The sequence below is a fragment of the Hoplias malabaricus genome, chromosome 2, assembly GCF_029633855.1.
Source record: "Hoplias malabaricus isolate fHopMal1 chromosome 2, fHopMal1.hap1, whole genome shotgun sequence".
NCBI lineage: Eukaryota > Metazoa > Chordata > Actinopteri > Characiformes > Erythrinidae > Hoplias > Hoplias malabaricus.
The window spans coordinates 57,569,170-57,586,232 of record NC_089801.1 but is presented as its reverse complement, the minus strand read 5'-3'; the positions used below and the strand labels follow the sequence as shown (position 1 = coordinate 57,586,232).

The 17,063-nt window shown below is 38.7% G+C and overlaps 1 protein-coding gene across 6 annotated transcripts; it reads right to left on the bottom strand.

Moving 5' to 3' along the window:
• Positions 1–785: 785 nt before the first annotated feature.
• LOC136686579 (NACHT, LRR and PYD domains-containing protein 3) lies at positions 786–13,134 on the bottom strand. 6 transcript variants are annotated; one of them, XM_066660461.1, is made up of 11 exons: positions 11,382–13,134; positions 10,627–10,735; positions 8,529–8,753; positions 7,466–7,748; positions 7,051–7,116; positions 4,932–6,717; positions 4,198–4,371; positions 3,725–3,898; positions 3,337–3,510; positions 2,610–2,656; positions 786–1,860 (listed from the first exon to the last, which is right to left on the bottom strand). In XM_066660461.1, the coding sequence occupies exons 4-11, from the start codon at positions 7,737–7,739 to the stop codon at positions 1,277–1,279; spliced, it is 3,279 nt and encodes a 1,092-aa protein (XP_066516558.1). In that variant the 5' UTR covers positions 7,740–7,748; positions 8,529–8,753; positions 10,627–10,735; positions 11,382–13,134; the 3' UTR covers positions 786–1,276. The 6 variants fall into 6 exon arrangements, with proteins under 6 accessions (XP_066516558.1, XP_066516559.1, XP_066516563.1 ...); XM_066660462.1 differs by having other exon boundaries at positions 12,976–13,134; XM_066660466.1 differs by lacking the exon at positions 11,382–13,134 and having other exon boundaries at positions 7,466–7,740; positions 10,627–11,164.
• Positions 13,135–17,063: the final 3,929 nt, after the last annotated feature.

Here is a 17,063-nt window from a genome sequence, read left to right as displayed (position 1 = left end):
CATCAAGTTGTTCCCATGCACTTATCTATTTTCCACGGATATCCTTAGACACTGACATATAATGTGAGATTTATTTATTTTTTTTTTTTAAATTTGTGGCTTGCCCAACCTAGCAACCGCAGCTATGGAAGAACACCCCTGACAGCAAGGAGACGGTGGACCACTCTAGGCCCACTGAGGGCAAAGTTGGAGGTCCACTAGTGTTTTGTACAGTGCTTTCTGGGCAGACCGCTGGTAATTAAACAGATTCTTTGACAAAATGCCACATTTTAGCACTTTTCCATTCACAGTCCAATTTACATTTTGTTTCCTTCATTAGTTTCTTTTATTATTCTTTATAAATAAGATTAGTAAATAATTTTAATCCAGCACAGTGTCAACATTTTTAGCATAATCATTTTATCTCAGGCTTATACTCATTATAATATCTCTCATAATTGTTGGCAATATATATATTAGTTTGTTTTCCAGAATAAAAGTCTCTGTGAATTTAAAATCTGTTAAATTTAAATTTAAAATTTAGTCATATCCTGTACAGGACAGTAATCTGAGTGGTCCAATGGTGGACCAGCAGTGGTCTACAGTCAGTGGTGTGCCAGGCATTTTATGCCAATGGACCGCTATATGCTCGTTGTCTGGGACTTTTATAGGAGGAGCCTGTAGAGGTTGTTTGTTGTATTCAAGATTGCACACAGGGCAACATGGTGGAGCATTTGGATTTAGAGCTCCTGTGTTTTGAAGCTGCTGGAGGTTGTGGGTTTGAGTCCCACTGCGGGTGACTGTCTGTGAGGAGTGTGGTGTGTTCTCCCTGTGTCCATGTGGGTATCCTCCAGGTGCTCTGATTTCCTCCCACGCTCCAAAAACACACATTGGTATGTGGATTGGCGACTTAGTGTCTGTGAGTGTGAGTCCCACCCTCCATGGGTGATTCCGGGTAGGCTCTGGACACACCGCAACTGGATAAGGGTTAAAGACAATGAATGAAGATTGCACAGCAGGGCCAAAATCTGTAGACACATTCTGAATTGAACAGTGTTAATCAGGAGTGTTTATTTTTTACTGCAGTAACAGTCTCTATTGGAAGACTTATAAATAGATATTGAGCAACTGCTGTTAGTATTATTGAGTATTTGATAGTGTTATTGAGGTCAGGTGCTAACGTTGGACGGTTAGTGTTTGATCACTACTTCTCACAGTAGCATTCGATGGAGGTCTGTCATTCCAGAGAACAGTTCCACTACAGAACGCATTGGTTAAGAGTGTTTGAACCCCTCTGTCATACACTTGGCACTGACTTTTTGTCCTCTATCCTGCAAAGTGACACTGAGGAGACATAATCCCCCTCAGCGTTATAGTTATAGACCCCAAATCCCACATAGAGAGGCTCAGTGAACGTGGTCTTGAATGTGTGAATGTGATTGAACTTGTTTCGACCATAAACGCTGTAGAAAGACAAGGAACCGAGTGTCCAGTCTAGATAAACTCCTACTCTCTTAGAGATGGGGCCACGTATTTCATGTCCCTGTTTATTGTGGTTGATGGAGTAGCCGTATTTGGAGCAGTTGAGGCTCCAGGACTTCCCATTGTTCCCAAAGCCACAGGAGTCATCCTTGTTTTTCTCTTTTTTCCCAATGCCTCTGTAGGTAACTGCAATTTCAGCCCACTCTTCCCACTCCACCTCCCAGTAGCAGCGTCCGTCCAGCCTCTCCTCACACAGAACCTGAGCGTGACGACCCTCAAACCGATCTGGACACTCCGGATAGACCTGAACATCCCTGACACGTTGCGCAGTACTGCCGTTCTCAGACAGGACAATATTCCTGTGAGCCGTGTTCACATCCAGTTTGAGATCACAAGCGTCTGCACAAAAAATTAAAAAATACAATGTTTCCCAACACACAAAATTCAAGTGTTCTTCTGTAAAGACAGTGTCTTTAAACAGAGCCATGGAAAATAATCAGTCATTTTTACCACCAAATATTAGCTAAGAATATTTACAATGCTATGACCCTTGTATGTTCTGCCCTAATCTTCTTCCCAGAGCCTGGTATAATCTGATTGGCTGTAGTAAGTGACGCTCCAACTATAACAGGTGGTGAGTTGACAGCATTAGAGGAGGCTGTTCCAGTAGTCGTGTCTGTGTCATCAGTTCTTGTGTTTTAGCTCTCACTTGTGTATAGGTCCCAAAGAAGAAATGTAAATAACTACCTTTATAAGTAGGGGGTGAGTTTTTGTTGTTTTGATACAGTTTCTTCTGTTTTTATAGTAGGGAGATAATGAAGGTATTGTTTTTTTTAATTAAATAAGTATGATAGTTGGTTCTGTTTATTTTATTTGTTTTGGAATTTTGTTACATCTCACACATTAAATCATGCAGATGAAGAATCAACTTTCTTTGTGTCCCTGAATGAAATAGTTTATGCTTCACTGAGTAGATTGTCCACAGGGGGGCAACATTTAAATTATTAATAAATAACAGAAACTCTGCCACTAGGTGTCACCATAACACATTTTATAAAATGAATAACTACATGAATCATCAGAGAAAAATGGCTAACTGCTTTGCTGTGTGTGTTATTTCAGTGTGTATTGGGTTCTGGTATACATACATTTTCTAGGACCTGCTGAAACTCGGAACTTCCCTCCATGGTCCACTCTGAAAGATTATCATAAACAACATCAAACACATGAGCAATTAGAGTAAGTTTTTAAGCAGCACATATAATCCAGGCAAAAGAACTGGACACTTCTGGTCATATTACATGTTTTGTTTATGATAAATTGCCATTAAAGCAAATGTTGTATCATCTGCTGGGTTTAAAAAAAGTTTCATTATTTTTCTTCCCAATATGTTACATTTAGGGGTGTCATGGTGGTGTAGAACCTAATGTCACTGTCACACAGCCCCAGGGTCCTGTGCTTAAGGGTTTGAATCCCGCCTTGTGTTTGTGTGGGCTTCTCTGGGAGCTCTTGTTTTCACCTTCTATCCAAAAAATACACCTCAAAATGTATTCAAAAGTGCCCATAAGTGTGAGTGTGTGTGCATGATTGCCTGAGAAATGTGTGTTCCTGCCTTGCACCTAGTGATTCCAGATACTGGTTAAGCCTTTACAAACTAATAAATGCTAAATTTAGCTAATAAATATTATCTGTGCAACAGAATATAAAGAGCTATTTTACGTAGATAATTTGCCATTAAACAGCTAAATCTATAAAATAAATCTTATTTGTACTTTCCCTATTTCTTCTTCAGTTAGCAATGCTGTTTTATGGATATGATACTTGTTCTGAAAGTAAAAAAAACTAGTAATTTCTCTTCAAGCCTTCTTTAATGACCTGATCTTTTCCAGCCTGATGTGTGGATCCTCCTGTAGATCCAAGAGTTTCCTTTCTGCTGACTCTCCTGGATGATTATAGCTCAGATCCAGCTCTCTCAGGTGAGAGGGGTTTGATTTCAGAGCTGACGCCAGAGCAGAACAGCCTTCTTCTGTGACCATACAAAGACACAGTCTATATACAGGAAGAAAGAGCAAAAGCTCTCATGAGAATCAAGAATTATTCATGTATGTTTTCAAACCCTCAGCAGGATATTATAAACTGCAAGACTCCATACACCCCATCATTATTTCACTTTCCTCTATCAGTGTCTCAGGCAACATATTAATCTTGTCCTCTTTCTACATTTTATATAAATATTCACCACAACTGTCAAAAAGCAGTTAACCTCATTATCTCCAGTGTGCAGTGTGGTTTCTCCAGCACCGCAGAAAGATACTTCACTCCTTTATCCCCCAGTTCATTATAACTCAGGTCCAGCTCTACCAAGGTTGAAGAATCTGAGCCGAGAACTGATGCTAGGTCTTCACAGGACGCCTCAGTGAGATTACAGCAACAAAGCCTTTGAAGTGATGTCACAGAGCAAAGACATGCATTGTAATACATTAGGATTAATCCTAGCAATAATATGATGATCTTAAGAATTCTGACCACAGTGCATCAGGTATTCCGTAATATATGAAGGCGATGTGTCATTGTAAAATGTAAGAAATATTAATTAAATATTACGGTTTAACCTCTTTAATGGAAAAGTGCAGCTTGTGAAGTGATGCTAAGATTCAGTCTGTTTTTCTACTGAGTTAATTGTGTGTTGTAATTGTAATGTCAGTAGAGAGCAGCGTATTTAAAAGAAACACAAACCTGAGAATCTCCAATTTACAGCAAGGATCTTTCAGTCCGACTGAAATCTGCTTGGTTCCTGAATCTTGTATGTCATTGTTGCTCAGGTCCAGCTCCCTCATGGGCGACATATCAGAGCTGAGGACTGTGGCCAACATCCTGCAGCTTTCCACACTCAGTTTACAGTGATCCAACCTTATATAAGACAAAAGGAAAATATTTGTCTTTAATGTAACATCAAAGACAACTGAAGAAATTTCAAGCACTTTCTTGCAGAATTTTTCAGGAGATACTCCTGATTGATCAGTAGTACATTTTTTCTACAATTCCACTTGTTAGTTTGGTCTCCCAATCACATAATATGTGAATCTTTTTCTGTTGACACCAGTGAAACATCATTTGGGCTCAAAGTGCTTGAAGGAGAACATTAAGTTCCATTACATCAACTAACAAACACCCAAGTTATTTGCCATCCGAATGAGTGATGGGAAAGAGGGACATTGGGAATCCTGCCAAAATGTTTTGAACTTGGGAGCTAAAGGCAAGGATTTTTTAATCCCAGGTCCATAATATTGTGATTACACTACAGCATATGAAGGGACATCAAGTATTTTTAGTCTTATGGAAAAAAATATAAAAATTTTGGCATTAAATATTGTGTTTGCACGACCCTGAAATGGAAAAGCGGAAAAGAAGATGTATGTATGTAGATTGTGTTTGCCGTTGAAAGAATGCTAAGTGAAGGCAGAACTTACAAAGCTCGTCTTGTGTGTTTCACCACATCCAGCAACTTAATCAGTCCTACATCCGAACCTCTGAATTTCTTCAGTTCAAACTTCTCCTGGATTTCCTCTGACATTTGCAATACAAACACCAGAGCCGACCATTGGGCAGATGAAAGCACCTTTGTGGAAATGTCTTCTGAGCTCAGGTAGTTCTGGACTGTCGCCATCAGGGAGTCATCCTTGAGTTCAGTCAGGCAGAAGAAGAGATTGGTGCATCTTTCCGATGACTTTGACTCATGGATTTTCTTTTTAATGTAGTCAATTGTGTCCTTCAGATTGTGTTCTCTGATCTGCTGTTGAGGCTGTAGACTCTTGAGGAGTCTCTGGTTTTCATGAAGCGAAAGACCCAAGAGGAAACGGAGGACAAGATCCATTTGTCCATTCTCACTCAGCAAGGCTTTATTAACTGCTGTCTTGTGAAGGTTACAGAGACTATGCATTAGTTTACATTTTATTTTATCCAAAAAAGACTGAAGGAAAGGATTCCACTGTGGACTAAATGTGAGGAATACATGTAAGGCGGCAAGAAACTCCTGAAAACTCAAATGTACAAAACTGAAGACCTTCTCGTCCTTCCTGAAGATCTGTGTACAAATGCCTGAGTATACCAAAGCTTGATCCACATCAATGTCGCAGTCTTTCAGGTCACTATCATAGAATATGAGTTGTCCCTTTTCCAGCTGGAGAAATGCCAACTTTGCAAGCTTCAGGATGTCTTGTGTTCCCATTCCATTTATCCCATACGTGGGAGGCTGCCGTTTGTCTGTCTTTCCTTTATATTTTTCAGTCATCTGTGTTGTCTGGAAGAGCAGGAACCGTATGTACATTTCTGTCAAAGTTGTAGGGCCATTCTCCACCATTTTGCCATCCCTCAGCATTTGCAGGAGAACTGAGGCAGCAATCCAGGAGAAGACAGGTATGTAGCAGAGAATGTGGAGGCTCCTTGATGACTTGATGTGTGAATAGATTCTACTGGCTTTTTCTGGATCCATGATCCTCTTCCTGAAATACTCCTCCTTCTGCTGGTTTGTGAAGCCACGTATTTCCGTGATTGGTTCAAAGTACTTACGAGGGATCTGGTTGACTGCTGCGGGTCGAGACGTTACCCAGAGTAGAGCAGAGGAGAGCAGATTTCCTTTGATAAGATTCGATATCAACTTCTCGGCTGTAGTCTCTTCTGAGAGGCTAGTTATTTTTTTCTCATTAAAATTAAGTGGAATTCTGCTTTCATCCAGACCATCAAAAATGAACACTATCCTGCGCTTATCACTAAACATCTCAGACTCATTAAGGTCACAAAGTTCTGGATGGAAGTAAAGAATTAGTTTCCTTAGAGTGTGATGTTGATCTTTGATCAGGTTCAGCTCCCGAAATGGAAGGAACAAAATGAGATCTATGTCCTGGTTTGACTTTCCTTCAGCCCAGTCAAGAACAAACTTGTGCACGGAGACCGTCTTCCCAACTCCAGCAATTCCAACTGTTAAGACTTTTGTGCCTTTTGTAATATCACCTGTTTGGACTTTGAAAATATCACTGAACTGGATTGGAGTTTCTTCCACTCTGGGATGAAAGGCCTCTACCTGTCTGATCTCATGCTCATTGCACACCCCTCCTGTGCAGCCTTTAATCACATAAAGTTCAGTGAAGATGTCGTTCAAGAACACATGGTCACCTTCCAGGTCTGTCCCTTGATACAGCTTCATAAACCTTGTCATAAAACTGCTTTTCAATCTTGCCTTTATTGACTGGAATAATTCTGTTGGTAGAGAAAGTTAGAACAATAAATCAGATACAGGTAAACAGATCCGAGCTTTGTCATACACAGATAATGACATGCTTCCACAGACATTTTTGGATTCTGGCAAACAGCTGCAGTGAGAGGAGACAGTCACACAGTGTGTAGAGCCAATCATGGAGGTGAAAGCAGAATCTCCCCGTCAGGGCTCAGGATGGACAACAGGGGCAAGAGCAGGCTGTTAGATGGTTCAGGTTCAAGTAGCAGTGATGAAAGCAAGCTCTCTCAGTCAGTGTGTACTACGGAGTTGCTGAAGCATTGGCATGAACCTTACACTCCTATCCTGTACTTTACCTTCAGTGACAGCATTAGAGGTGGCAGACAGCTGGGCAGTTCTGCTGGAGCTGGAGGATGCTGAGGCTGAAACAGAGGTAGAGATGGACAATAGGTCAGAATGAGGTATGAAAGGATCAGACACTACAGTGATGCTGAAATTTTTCAAAACTCTGTCCACCCACTGTTCAGTCTATTAGATACATCTACATCTATGTTGTAGATGTGTTGGTCATCCTTTAGTCCTTCATCAGTGGACACAGGGCACTATTCACAGAATACTGTTTTCTGGAATGCACCACATCAGCATTCACTCCAAGATCAGTAACAAGATCACTGTTTTTCTGTGAGTGGTCTTAATGTACCGGTATATAGATGTACACCAATTAAACCCATCTCAAAGCATTTTAAAATGAAGACTTGTTTTCTACTCTACCCTGTGCAAACTTGGTCTTCAGCTCTTCAGCAAGTTGGTTCTGGTTGATCTTCATAAGAATTTTCAGTGCAATCTCCACAGATCCGGAATAGCTATATTTACACACCATCTTATCCACGGTGACCTCTCGACTGGCCTTGTCCAGCTCACACTTAGGAAGGGGTTGAAAATTGTTCAGGTCACTCCTTGTGGTCAGGTGCCACTGAAATGTCTGCAGGTCCTCCTCTATCAGATCTCCCAGTATCTCCAGCAGCAGCAGTGGGGCGGCCTCCATACTTTTTCACTCAAAATAAAGGAATTAACAAAATGTAATTTTCTGTACAAAGCGTCGTAAATCCAGTATAAATAAATCCAATTCTGACAGCTACCTGCATGAAATCCTTGTGTTGCTAAATTGAATTAATATTTAGGGGAAGGTCATTCCTACGGCACCAATACATTTAAAGATTAAAAATCATTTAATTATATTTCTATTACGTTACGGAATACCACAATATTTACATTACTGTATCATACAAGAAAAAGCCAAAAGCTACACAGCAATCAGGAAGCTGTGTACAACAGAAGCTGTCAGAAAGAGGTGTCCAGTTTTAGTTGTTGGTAAAAGGGAAAAACTTTTTTTTTTTCAAATACATGAAATCACAGCGGCTTATGCAAAGGTCACAAGAAGGGAATTAATTACTATAATTGTGGAGAGAATTCAGCAAATTTATGGATAAAAGAAAAGTATTTAAAATGTGGCTTTCCCTAAGAGACCCACTGTATGGAGTATAAATTGGTTCATTAAAGAACTACAGAATGGCATTTGATAAACAACCCAGACCTGAAAGGATATGCATAGAACCACAGGTCAAACACGATTGTACAAATATAATGGCTTTAACACACACACAAAGCATGATATGGACTTTATCCATTAGACCCATTTAATTATCCATTTATTTTATTATCCATTTTATTATATCTATAATTAACTGATCAGATATATGTGTAAAATACTGCATGTTTATGTTGCCTCATAAAACATTCTACACAATGTGAATTGGATTGAAATTTATTTTACCTTTTCTAGTGTCTTTTATTGACCGTTCCAAGTAGATCCATTTCCATCAGGATGATCATAACCAGAGCTGGGCTGTGAGAGCAGACGTGTGCTGATATGAAGTCAGTGTCATGGTGATATTTGAATTGAGAACAAGTTTGATCAGGCACACTTCAGGTGGAAAAATGAGTCATCTTTTCATGATGTAACTAGAAAGACAGGAACTGCTCACGTGAGATCCTGAACCTGAAAAAGATAATTGCCTTCACCAAAAAAATGTCTGGGCAAAGTCTGAGCTATTTAAACTCCTTCAGTCCTGAGTGAGTGAGCAGTGCTCAGACAAACGTCCAGCAGCTCTCAGCACAGGAACTGAAATGTGGGCCACCCTGTTCTTCTCTTTGTGGATCAGTGGTGCCACCAATTACAAAAAATAACATGAAAAAGAGAGAGAGAGAGAGAGAGAGAGAGAGAGAGAGAGAGAGAGAGAGAGAGAAAGTGCACAGGACAACAAAGGAAAGGCAAAGAGAACAATAGAAACAGGAGAAAAAAAAGACAATAAGTTAAAACAGATGCAGTATACAAACAAATGGATGACAAAGTGAATGAAGAATGGAAAAAGAATCAGTGAAATTAAACATAAGCCATAGAAATTAGAGAAAAAATATGAATGAAAGAATGAATCAGATGAAAAAAGGGACATTTATGTTTTTACTTACGTACTCCAACAGAAGTAAAGACTTAGAGTACATTCCATCAAATTAATTAAATAGTTAATAAAATTTCATGTTTCCTCTTGAACCATGTATTTTCTAATGTTGAGATACTAGTGTTTATTCAGAACTGACAGGTTCAGCCTGTTTTGGCCTATGAAAACCTGTGGATTTGCCTGTTGATGCTCCAGATCTAGACACAGAGTCTCAGTTAACAACTACAGATTAAAAAAATGCAGTCAGTCATTTCTACCACAAGAAACAGCAAACAATGTTCATAAAAGTCATCACTTATCTTACCACATACTTTTTAGATAAAGCGCAGCTCAAATGAAATGAACTAGTTTGTTTCATCATCTCCAACTGAACCAGTTTATGTTCCAGAGAGTATATTCCTCACATTAGAGCAGCCATGTCTCTGATGTATACAGGCCTCTAGGTGTCAGTGGAAAATAGACATAATCAGTGGACAAAACAAACAAACAAAAAAAACATTAAAAAGATTGTACACTTATAAAGCATACATACTTTCATTAGATCCAATAAACACCAGTATCTCAGGATTAGCAGGGTGAATCAAAGAGAGAATTCATTTGATTGTTAAAGTCTCTGTATTATTAAATAAAGGAAGACTCCAGTCTAGAGAAATTCCCAGTCTGAAGATTTGACAGGGGATGAATAGAACCAGACTTCCCCCTGAGAACATTGTTATAAATGTGCCGCATCCTCCCTGAGTCAGTTTTATGGTTATTTGAAAAAGGCGTCGGTCTAAACATACATTCATACTGGTAAAGATACTGGTACAACAATGTAGTCCCCAAAGAAATTAGAGATGAATACTTTTCTCCATCATCGTCATCACCATCATCAACATCATTCCACATAAAGCTCTTTAGAGCTGGGTGGACGTCACTGGTGGTGATGGAGAGGGAATAACAGGGTTCAGTTTACTCTCACTGGAAATAAATCCACATTTCTCTCCAATCAACCACTTCACACCTACACTCCCTCAATCACTGTTTACAGCTCACACACTGAATCATAGAGGAATTTCAAATTTCTCATTAAAATCATCAAAAGTACACTATTATATGTGCACACAACTCCATCCCATAGAGGATTACACAACAAATGACCACTGAGATGAAGCGATGTGTGTCTCTAAGGTGTTGAATTCAAAGTAAATTTTCTATGAAATTCAGAAGAGGAGTGTGTATAAAAAGCTGGAAATAAATGTCAGAAGCCATCAGTAAAGTAAACTACTGTAGTTACTAACAAAGATATTCAATAAAAACAAAGAGCATATTAATAAAGTAGCCCTGGTTTACAGGAGAAACTAATGATATCCCAGAGGTGTTATTACAGCAAGACCAACAAGAACATCATAAAAACACAGTAAATGTCCTTACTTTCACAAGCAGAGCTAGTGGCAGTGTGTAATAGTTTTCTGATCTTGGTCTCCTCACTTCTGGACTGTGCATGTGGAACGCTTTATTCCTATCATTAGCCGGAAGTAATCTGAAAAGATAAAGTCTCATAAGTAAATGTTTCACAGTTCAATGTTCAGTACAGAGACAGTCTCCTCCTAACGTCCTGGCACCAACTTACAGGCAAAAATACAAGCAAAATGATCTGAACTAAAGTCATTCATTATTGCTTGTACTTTTGATATTTCATGACATTTCTAAACATAATTTTAGATCCCAGATTCTGAAACCAAGCAAAACTGATGCATAAATAAATTCAAAAAAAGCCCAATGTTGAAAATAACCCACTGTTTCAGACATGCCTTATATTATAATAGTTGATTAATCAGTTAACCTCATTTGTCACAGAGTGTAACCTTTTCACTGGAAATGGCTAGCATATAGTGCTCCATATTAATCCATAGTGGAGCACTTTCAGAGGAAAGTTTGTTAAAGAGAATAATAATAATAACAATAATAATAATAATAATCCATTTTATTTATATAGTGCTTTTCAGGATACTCAAAGTCACTTTACATACATAAAAATCAGGGAAATCTAAAGAGCATAGGATAAGACAAAGACATAAAGACTATAAAATACAGTTCAAATAAGAAAAGTAAAATACAAAATAACACTAGATCAAACAATAAAACAGGCAAAAGCTGAAAAGCAAGCTATGAAAAAGAGTATTAACTCATGTATTAAAAGCAGATCTGAAGAGGTGAGATTTGAGGAGCCAGGGCAGTGCAGTCACAGATGTGTTTGGGAAGAGAGTTCCAAAGTCAGGGAGCAGCTAAAGAAAAGGCTCTGTCCCACCAGGTGCGGAGTTTAGTCCTAGGAGGTACGGACAGGAGATTGGCATCATAAGAGAGAAGTTTTCGGGAAGAATTGTGATAGTGTAGCAAGTCAGTGAGATAGGATGGTTGTGGAGGGTTTTGTGTGTGAATAGAAGAAATTTGAACAGAATCCGGTCTGAAACAGGAAGCCAGTGAAGTTTCTGTGATGGACAGGTGTGATGTGTTTGTGAGAACTAAAGTGAGGGAGAAGACATGCAGCTGAATTTTGAATATACTGAAGTTTATTGAGGATTTTGGATGATGTTCTGTAGAGAATGCTATTGCAATAATCAATTCTGGATGTGATGAAAGCATGGATCAAGATTTCAGCAGCAGAAAAAGAAAATGAAGGACAAATGTTTTTTAGATGAAAGAAAGCAGTTTTTTATTTTTATTTTTGTATTTGACTTACGTGACGTTCAAAGGAAAGGCTGCGATCAAAAATAATGCAGAAATTACAGATATGAAAGGAAGGAGAGAGTAGAGTTGTCAGTAGTAAGGCAAAAGTTGTGAGTGGTTTTTGTGAAAGATTTTGGGTCAATGATAATCATGTCTGATTTATCACAGCAGGTAGTGTCGCAGTCACACAGCTCCAGGGGCCTGGAGGTTGTGGGTTCGATTCCCGCTCCGGGTGACTGTCTGTGAGGAGTTGGTGTGTTCTCCCCGTGTCCGCGTGGGTTTCCTTCCACAGTCCAAAAACACACGTTGCAGGTGGATTGGCGACTCGAAAGTGTGAATGTGTCTGTGTTGCCCTGTGAAGGACTGGCGTCCCCTCCAGGGTGTATTCCCGCCTTGCGCCCGATGATTCCAGGTAGGCTCTGGACCCCCCGCGACCCTAAATTGGATAAGCGGTTACAGATAATGGATGGATGGATTTATCACCGCTGACAGTTTGCACGCTCAGTTTGTGTTTGCTTGCTGCTGTTTAGTACTGTGCCTAAGCTTTTTACTTAAAGCCTTTACTGTTAATACTTTGCTAACTTATCCTTGTTAGTTGTACTTAGCGTTTTTTCTAAATTTACTGTTAATACCACTACCACTTTTATTGTTGTTTTTCACATTAATAACTACGCTCCTCTACTCTCCTGATTATGGCGACCGCGGAGGAACGAGCTCAGGCTCAGCACGGAGCTCGAGCAGCTGGGCCGCCGAATTCAGCGTCTCCTGGAGAAGCACACGGAGCTCCAGCGGGAGAAGACGAGGCCCGCGCTGCGTCCTACGCGGCCGATGGCACTCCAGCTCCTTCATCGCGGCGGCTCTCTGGGACGGCCACCTTTACTCCAGCTCCGAGTTGGGAGCATCAGCGTGGGCGTGGGAAGCCGAGGTCGTCTCCCCCTCTACCAACCGGTTTGAGGTGCTCAGCTCATGGCCCTCGCCTGCACCGAGAGCTAAACAAGGCGGTGTTCTTATTATTCGCGACTCTATAGTCAGACATTTAAGAGTCTCACGCACTAAACGTAATGCTGCTGTGTCCTGGATGTTGCCAGGCGACCTCCCTCGGTGTTGCGGCGTGGGGACTTCGGCACCGTCCACGTGGGGACGAACGACACTTCTGCCCAACAGCGTCGGGCCGTGAATCTCATTTGTCAGTAGTGATGTGTCGGTCGCGAACGAACCGGTTCAAAGAGCCGGCTCTTGTAAGTGAACGATGAGAGCCGATTCCCTTCTAAGACCGAGCCATTTTTTTCTAAGGCTTGTCATTCAACCAATCAGAGAACAACAAGCAAGCTCCAACCCTCCAACCCTCCGAGCTGAGACACTTGGTTTTCCTGAATGCCAATCTGCCTTCCAAAAAATAGTTGAAGAAAATGTTAAATCAGTTAAATGTTTGTTGACAGTTGTGGTTGTTTTAATCACTACCGTTGAATGCTGCTGTTTTGCACTTTGCAGAGTATTTGTTTATTTTATTTCCCAGAAATGGATGATTATTTAATTTAATAAGCTATTTTGTAAAACCTACCTTTTGGGTTCCATTGGCTATACTTCAGAGTTTACAAGTGATTTTTTTATTAAGGTGTTTAAATAAAAATCCAGTTATTTATACAATTGAATGTGTGAGTGCAATCAGTGAGTTATTACAAGACAGCCATAAAAACAATTGGCCATTGCAACACTATTTATTATTTTTAATATTGAACAATAATATTTTGTCCATAAAGTCATGTAAAATGTAGGTAATATTGATCTGTACCAGTGGAAGTTAAGTGGTAAAACAAAGAGCCATTTAGGAGCCGAAAGAGCCGGCTCTTTATGAAGAGCCGAGCCAAAAGAGCCGGCTCCCCAAAAAGAGCCAAAATTCCCATCACTATTTGTCAGTCCTCCTCTCCTCCGAGACCTATCTCATTACTGAGTCCGGGAAATGACATCACTGAAAGTCACATGATTGATAAAGTGAACATGGCGGAATACGCAGTGTGCGAATCTCTGGCAAGTGGAAATAGTTGTAAAAAAACTCAATGTTTTTGCAGTCTTTTTACATTTTATACAATTCTGTAACATATGATGTACACAAAATTTAAGTCAAACATATTCCTGGAATTATAGTATATGGTTGGTTAGTGAAATATTTGCCTAGCTAATATTGAGGTTAGTCTCAGAATCTCCACTAAATTTGATTGGGATATAAGTGATATGTTTATGTTCTAATATGAAGGAGTCAGTGACTAAAAATGTCGATGACTAATTGTTGTGATCTCTAACAATGTGTCTCGACATTTTTTCAATCATATTTTAGGCATCCTTTTTAAGAATTTCGTTCTTATTGCATTTCTTTTAATAAAATGCTAGTTTGTATTTTAATGACACCTTATAAAAGCACATTTTCAAAATGATTCGTTAACTAAATTACACTGGAAACAAAGCATTTATTTGTATTCCAAAATTATTAAAATAATTAAATAATAATAAAAAAACAATGCAAAATGTGAATAAACAACAATTAAGAAAAAGCACACATTCAATTTTACAGTTTAAAACTAATTTAAATATTCAGTTTATTATAAAAACAAACTACAGAATGAATACAAAGAATATTCTGAACAGAGAAATCTTGCATTTAATGACATCATTCTTGCTTTAATTATTTATAAAACATATGGAATAAAACACAAATATGAACAGAGACAAATGTAATAAAAGAAAGTAGTTATAAATGAATAAATCCTACAGAATTTAAAATAAATCTGTACAGAGAAAATAAGTGACATGCAAGAACAGGTTTTTACTAATAAAACAAACTGCCACTACGCAAAAAACAGCAATACTAAAATACAAAATGCAAACAAAATAATAATAATAATAAAAACAAGCAGTTTTTTAAAATTCGACAAACCAGAGAATGAAAAAAAGAAATCAGTTTGAATCATTCAAAGGCTACATGTGAAAAAACATTTTCAACTTCATATCTGTTGGAACCTTCCAGTTTTCTCAACAGAAGGATGGTGATCCTAAAGTGAGATGAATTATTGATTAGACAGGATAATGCAATGTTAAACAAATATTTTAAATATAATTTATTACCTCTGGAGTCATGACTTCTAAAACGAACAATGTACTCTTCAGACTTGCTCTGTTGCATTTTATCACCTCAAACGTCCTCTCTATGATGGCTTCAGTCTATGAGAAATATAAAGTTTTATTTATACACTATTGGACATAAATATGAACAGACAGTAAAATGAAGCTTGTGACATTAAATTATTTTTTTTACTTATAATCAAGACTTGTGACCTGAGCATCATTTAATTTAACTTGTCTTTGAAAGAATGGTGAGCCATACACAAATGATAAAAGATCAGATTATTATATTAGGACATTGGTTCCCAATTCTGGAGGAGAGCCTGCACATTTTAATTATTTTTTGCTGTAACTCACCTACCAGTGGTCATCAGTCTAATCCAAAAAGGGCCAGTGTGGCTGCAGGTTTTTATGCCTATCAAGCAGGAGTTCAACTGATTATATTTGTTTAATCACCTGGTTTCAGTCTTCAAAAAATTGATAAGGTTTGCTTCTGCTTAGCTGTAGCATCTGTTTGTGGATAAGACTGTTGACCTCTGAATAAGACAATTGGTTTGATCAGGTGTCAGTTGCATCAGAGCAGGACAACTCTGAATTGCAGAGTAGGGAGTATTCCTGGACAAGTTCAAACTTTGACACATCTAGCCTATTTATTCAAATTAAATTTATTTGTATAGCGCTTTTTACAACTGATGTTGTCACAAAGCAGCTTCACAGAATTCCAGTAAGACAAAGATTTGACATGAAATGTAAAAAAATGTAAAAAACCCCAAGCGAGCAAGCCAGGGGAGGAACCAAGTCTCACAAGGGGTGACCTATCCTCCTCTGGTCAATCTACTGGTAATAATAGTTAGTTATCCATGAGAACTTCAGTGTTTCAGTATTTATTTTCACAGGTGACAAGTGACATGCTTTATGATCATTGTATATCCGTAAAACGAAATTTGACCTTTGTGTTTAACCCATATGTGGCAGTGAACACACTCACACTGGTGATTGGGGCAATGAACACACACACACACCAAGAGTAGCGGGCAGCCATACTTGGCATCTGAGCCAGATTACTGTCATTTCAAAGAAAACAATAGTTTTAAGCAAAGAAATATCATCAGCACACCTCAGCTGACAATGAATCACACAAATAAAATTTATCATCAAACAGAACATGAATTTGCAATCCAAATATTCCATGCTGTTACACGCTTGGTCTTGGAACAAGGCCGGTAAACCCTTGAACAGCATGCGATGTTTACTGTAAGCTATAACCTCATCACTGATTGGAACATCAGATCACCAAATCCATGAGATTCAGTCCTTTTTTGTACATGGGATCTAGAAATAGATTTTCCCTTTTGGCTTGGCTCAAAACCTATGAGTGGATATGAAGTCTGCATTCTCAGTAAACATGTTACACACAAAAATGCTCACTACATTTCCTATAACAGTCCAATGCTAGACCGAGAACAAAGGAAAAATACAATGCAAATGATTAAATTAATTTACTGATAAAATGTAGTGTCCTGACGTCCACAGTGGGATGACAAGGGCCTCTTTCAATTGAGCATCATACATAGAAATACAGATATTATTCACATAATCATCATATAATAACACTGAATATTGTGAAAATAGGTTTAGGGTTAGAGTGCAAACACTTACAGGGAGATGGTCAAGCGGATCAGCATTGCAAGGAAGTAACCACGTTGGCACAACATAGATATTTGCAATGAAAATAATCCTTCCCTATAAATTATTTTTATTAATGCAATACAACTACAATCAGCAAAATTACAAAGAAAGTTCCTAGCTGTGTGATTATTACCTGTGCTCTGGCAATTCCATCAATGATACTAAGGCAGGCATTTCCTACCTACAAACAAACAGGAAGAGACAGATATATACACTGTTCAGCCACTTGCATCAAAGTGTAGTTAATGAAGTGTCGGTTCTGTGCAAATATATCAACACACATGCAGCCTAACCTGATTCAGATACATTACATGTATAGGTTTAATTATACAATA

Bases quoted from the DNA above. Each gene is read 5' to 3' on its own strand.
- LOC136686579 (XM_066660461.1), bottom strand. From the start codon at position 7,739: ATGGAGGCCGCCCCACTGCTGCTGCTGGAGATACTGGGAGATCTGATA. The intron at 4,372-4,931 runs GTAAGTTCTGCC...GTCTTATATAAG, and splicing joins AAACACACAAGACGAGCTTT to GTTGGATCACTGTAAACTGA. The intron at 3,899-4,197 runs GTTTGTGTTTCT...ATCACTTCAAAG, and splicing joins TGTAAATTGGAGATTCTCAG to GCTTTGTTGCTGTAATCTCA.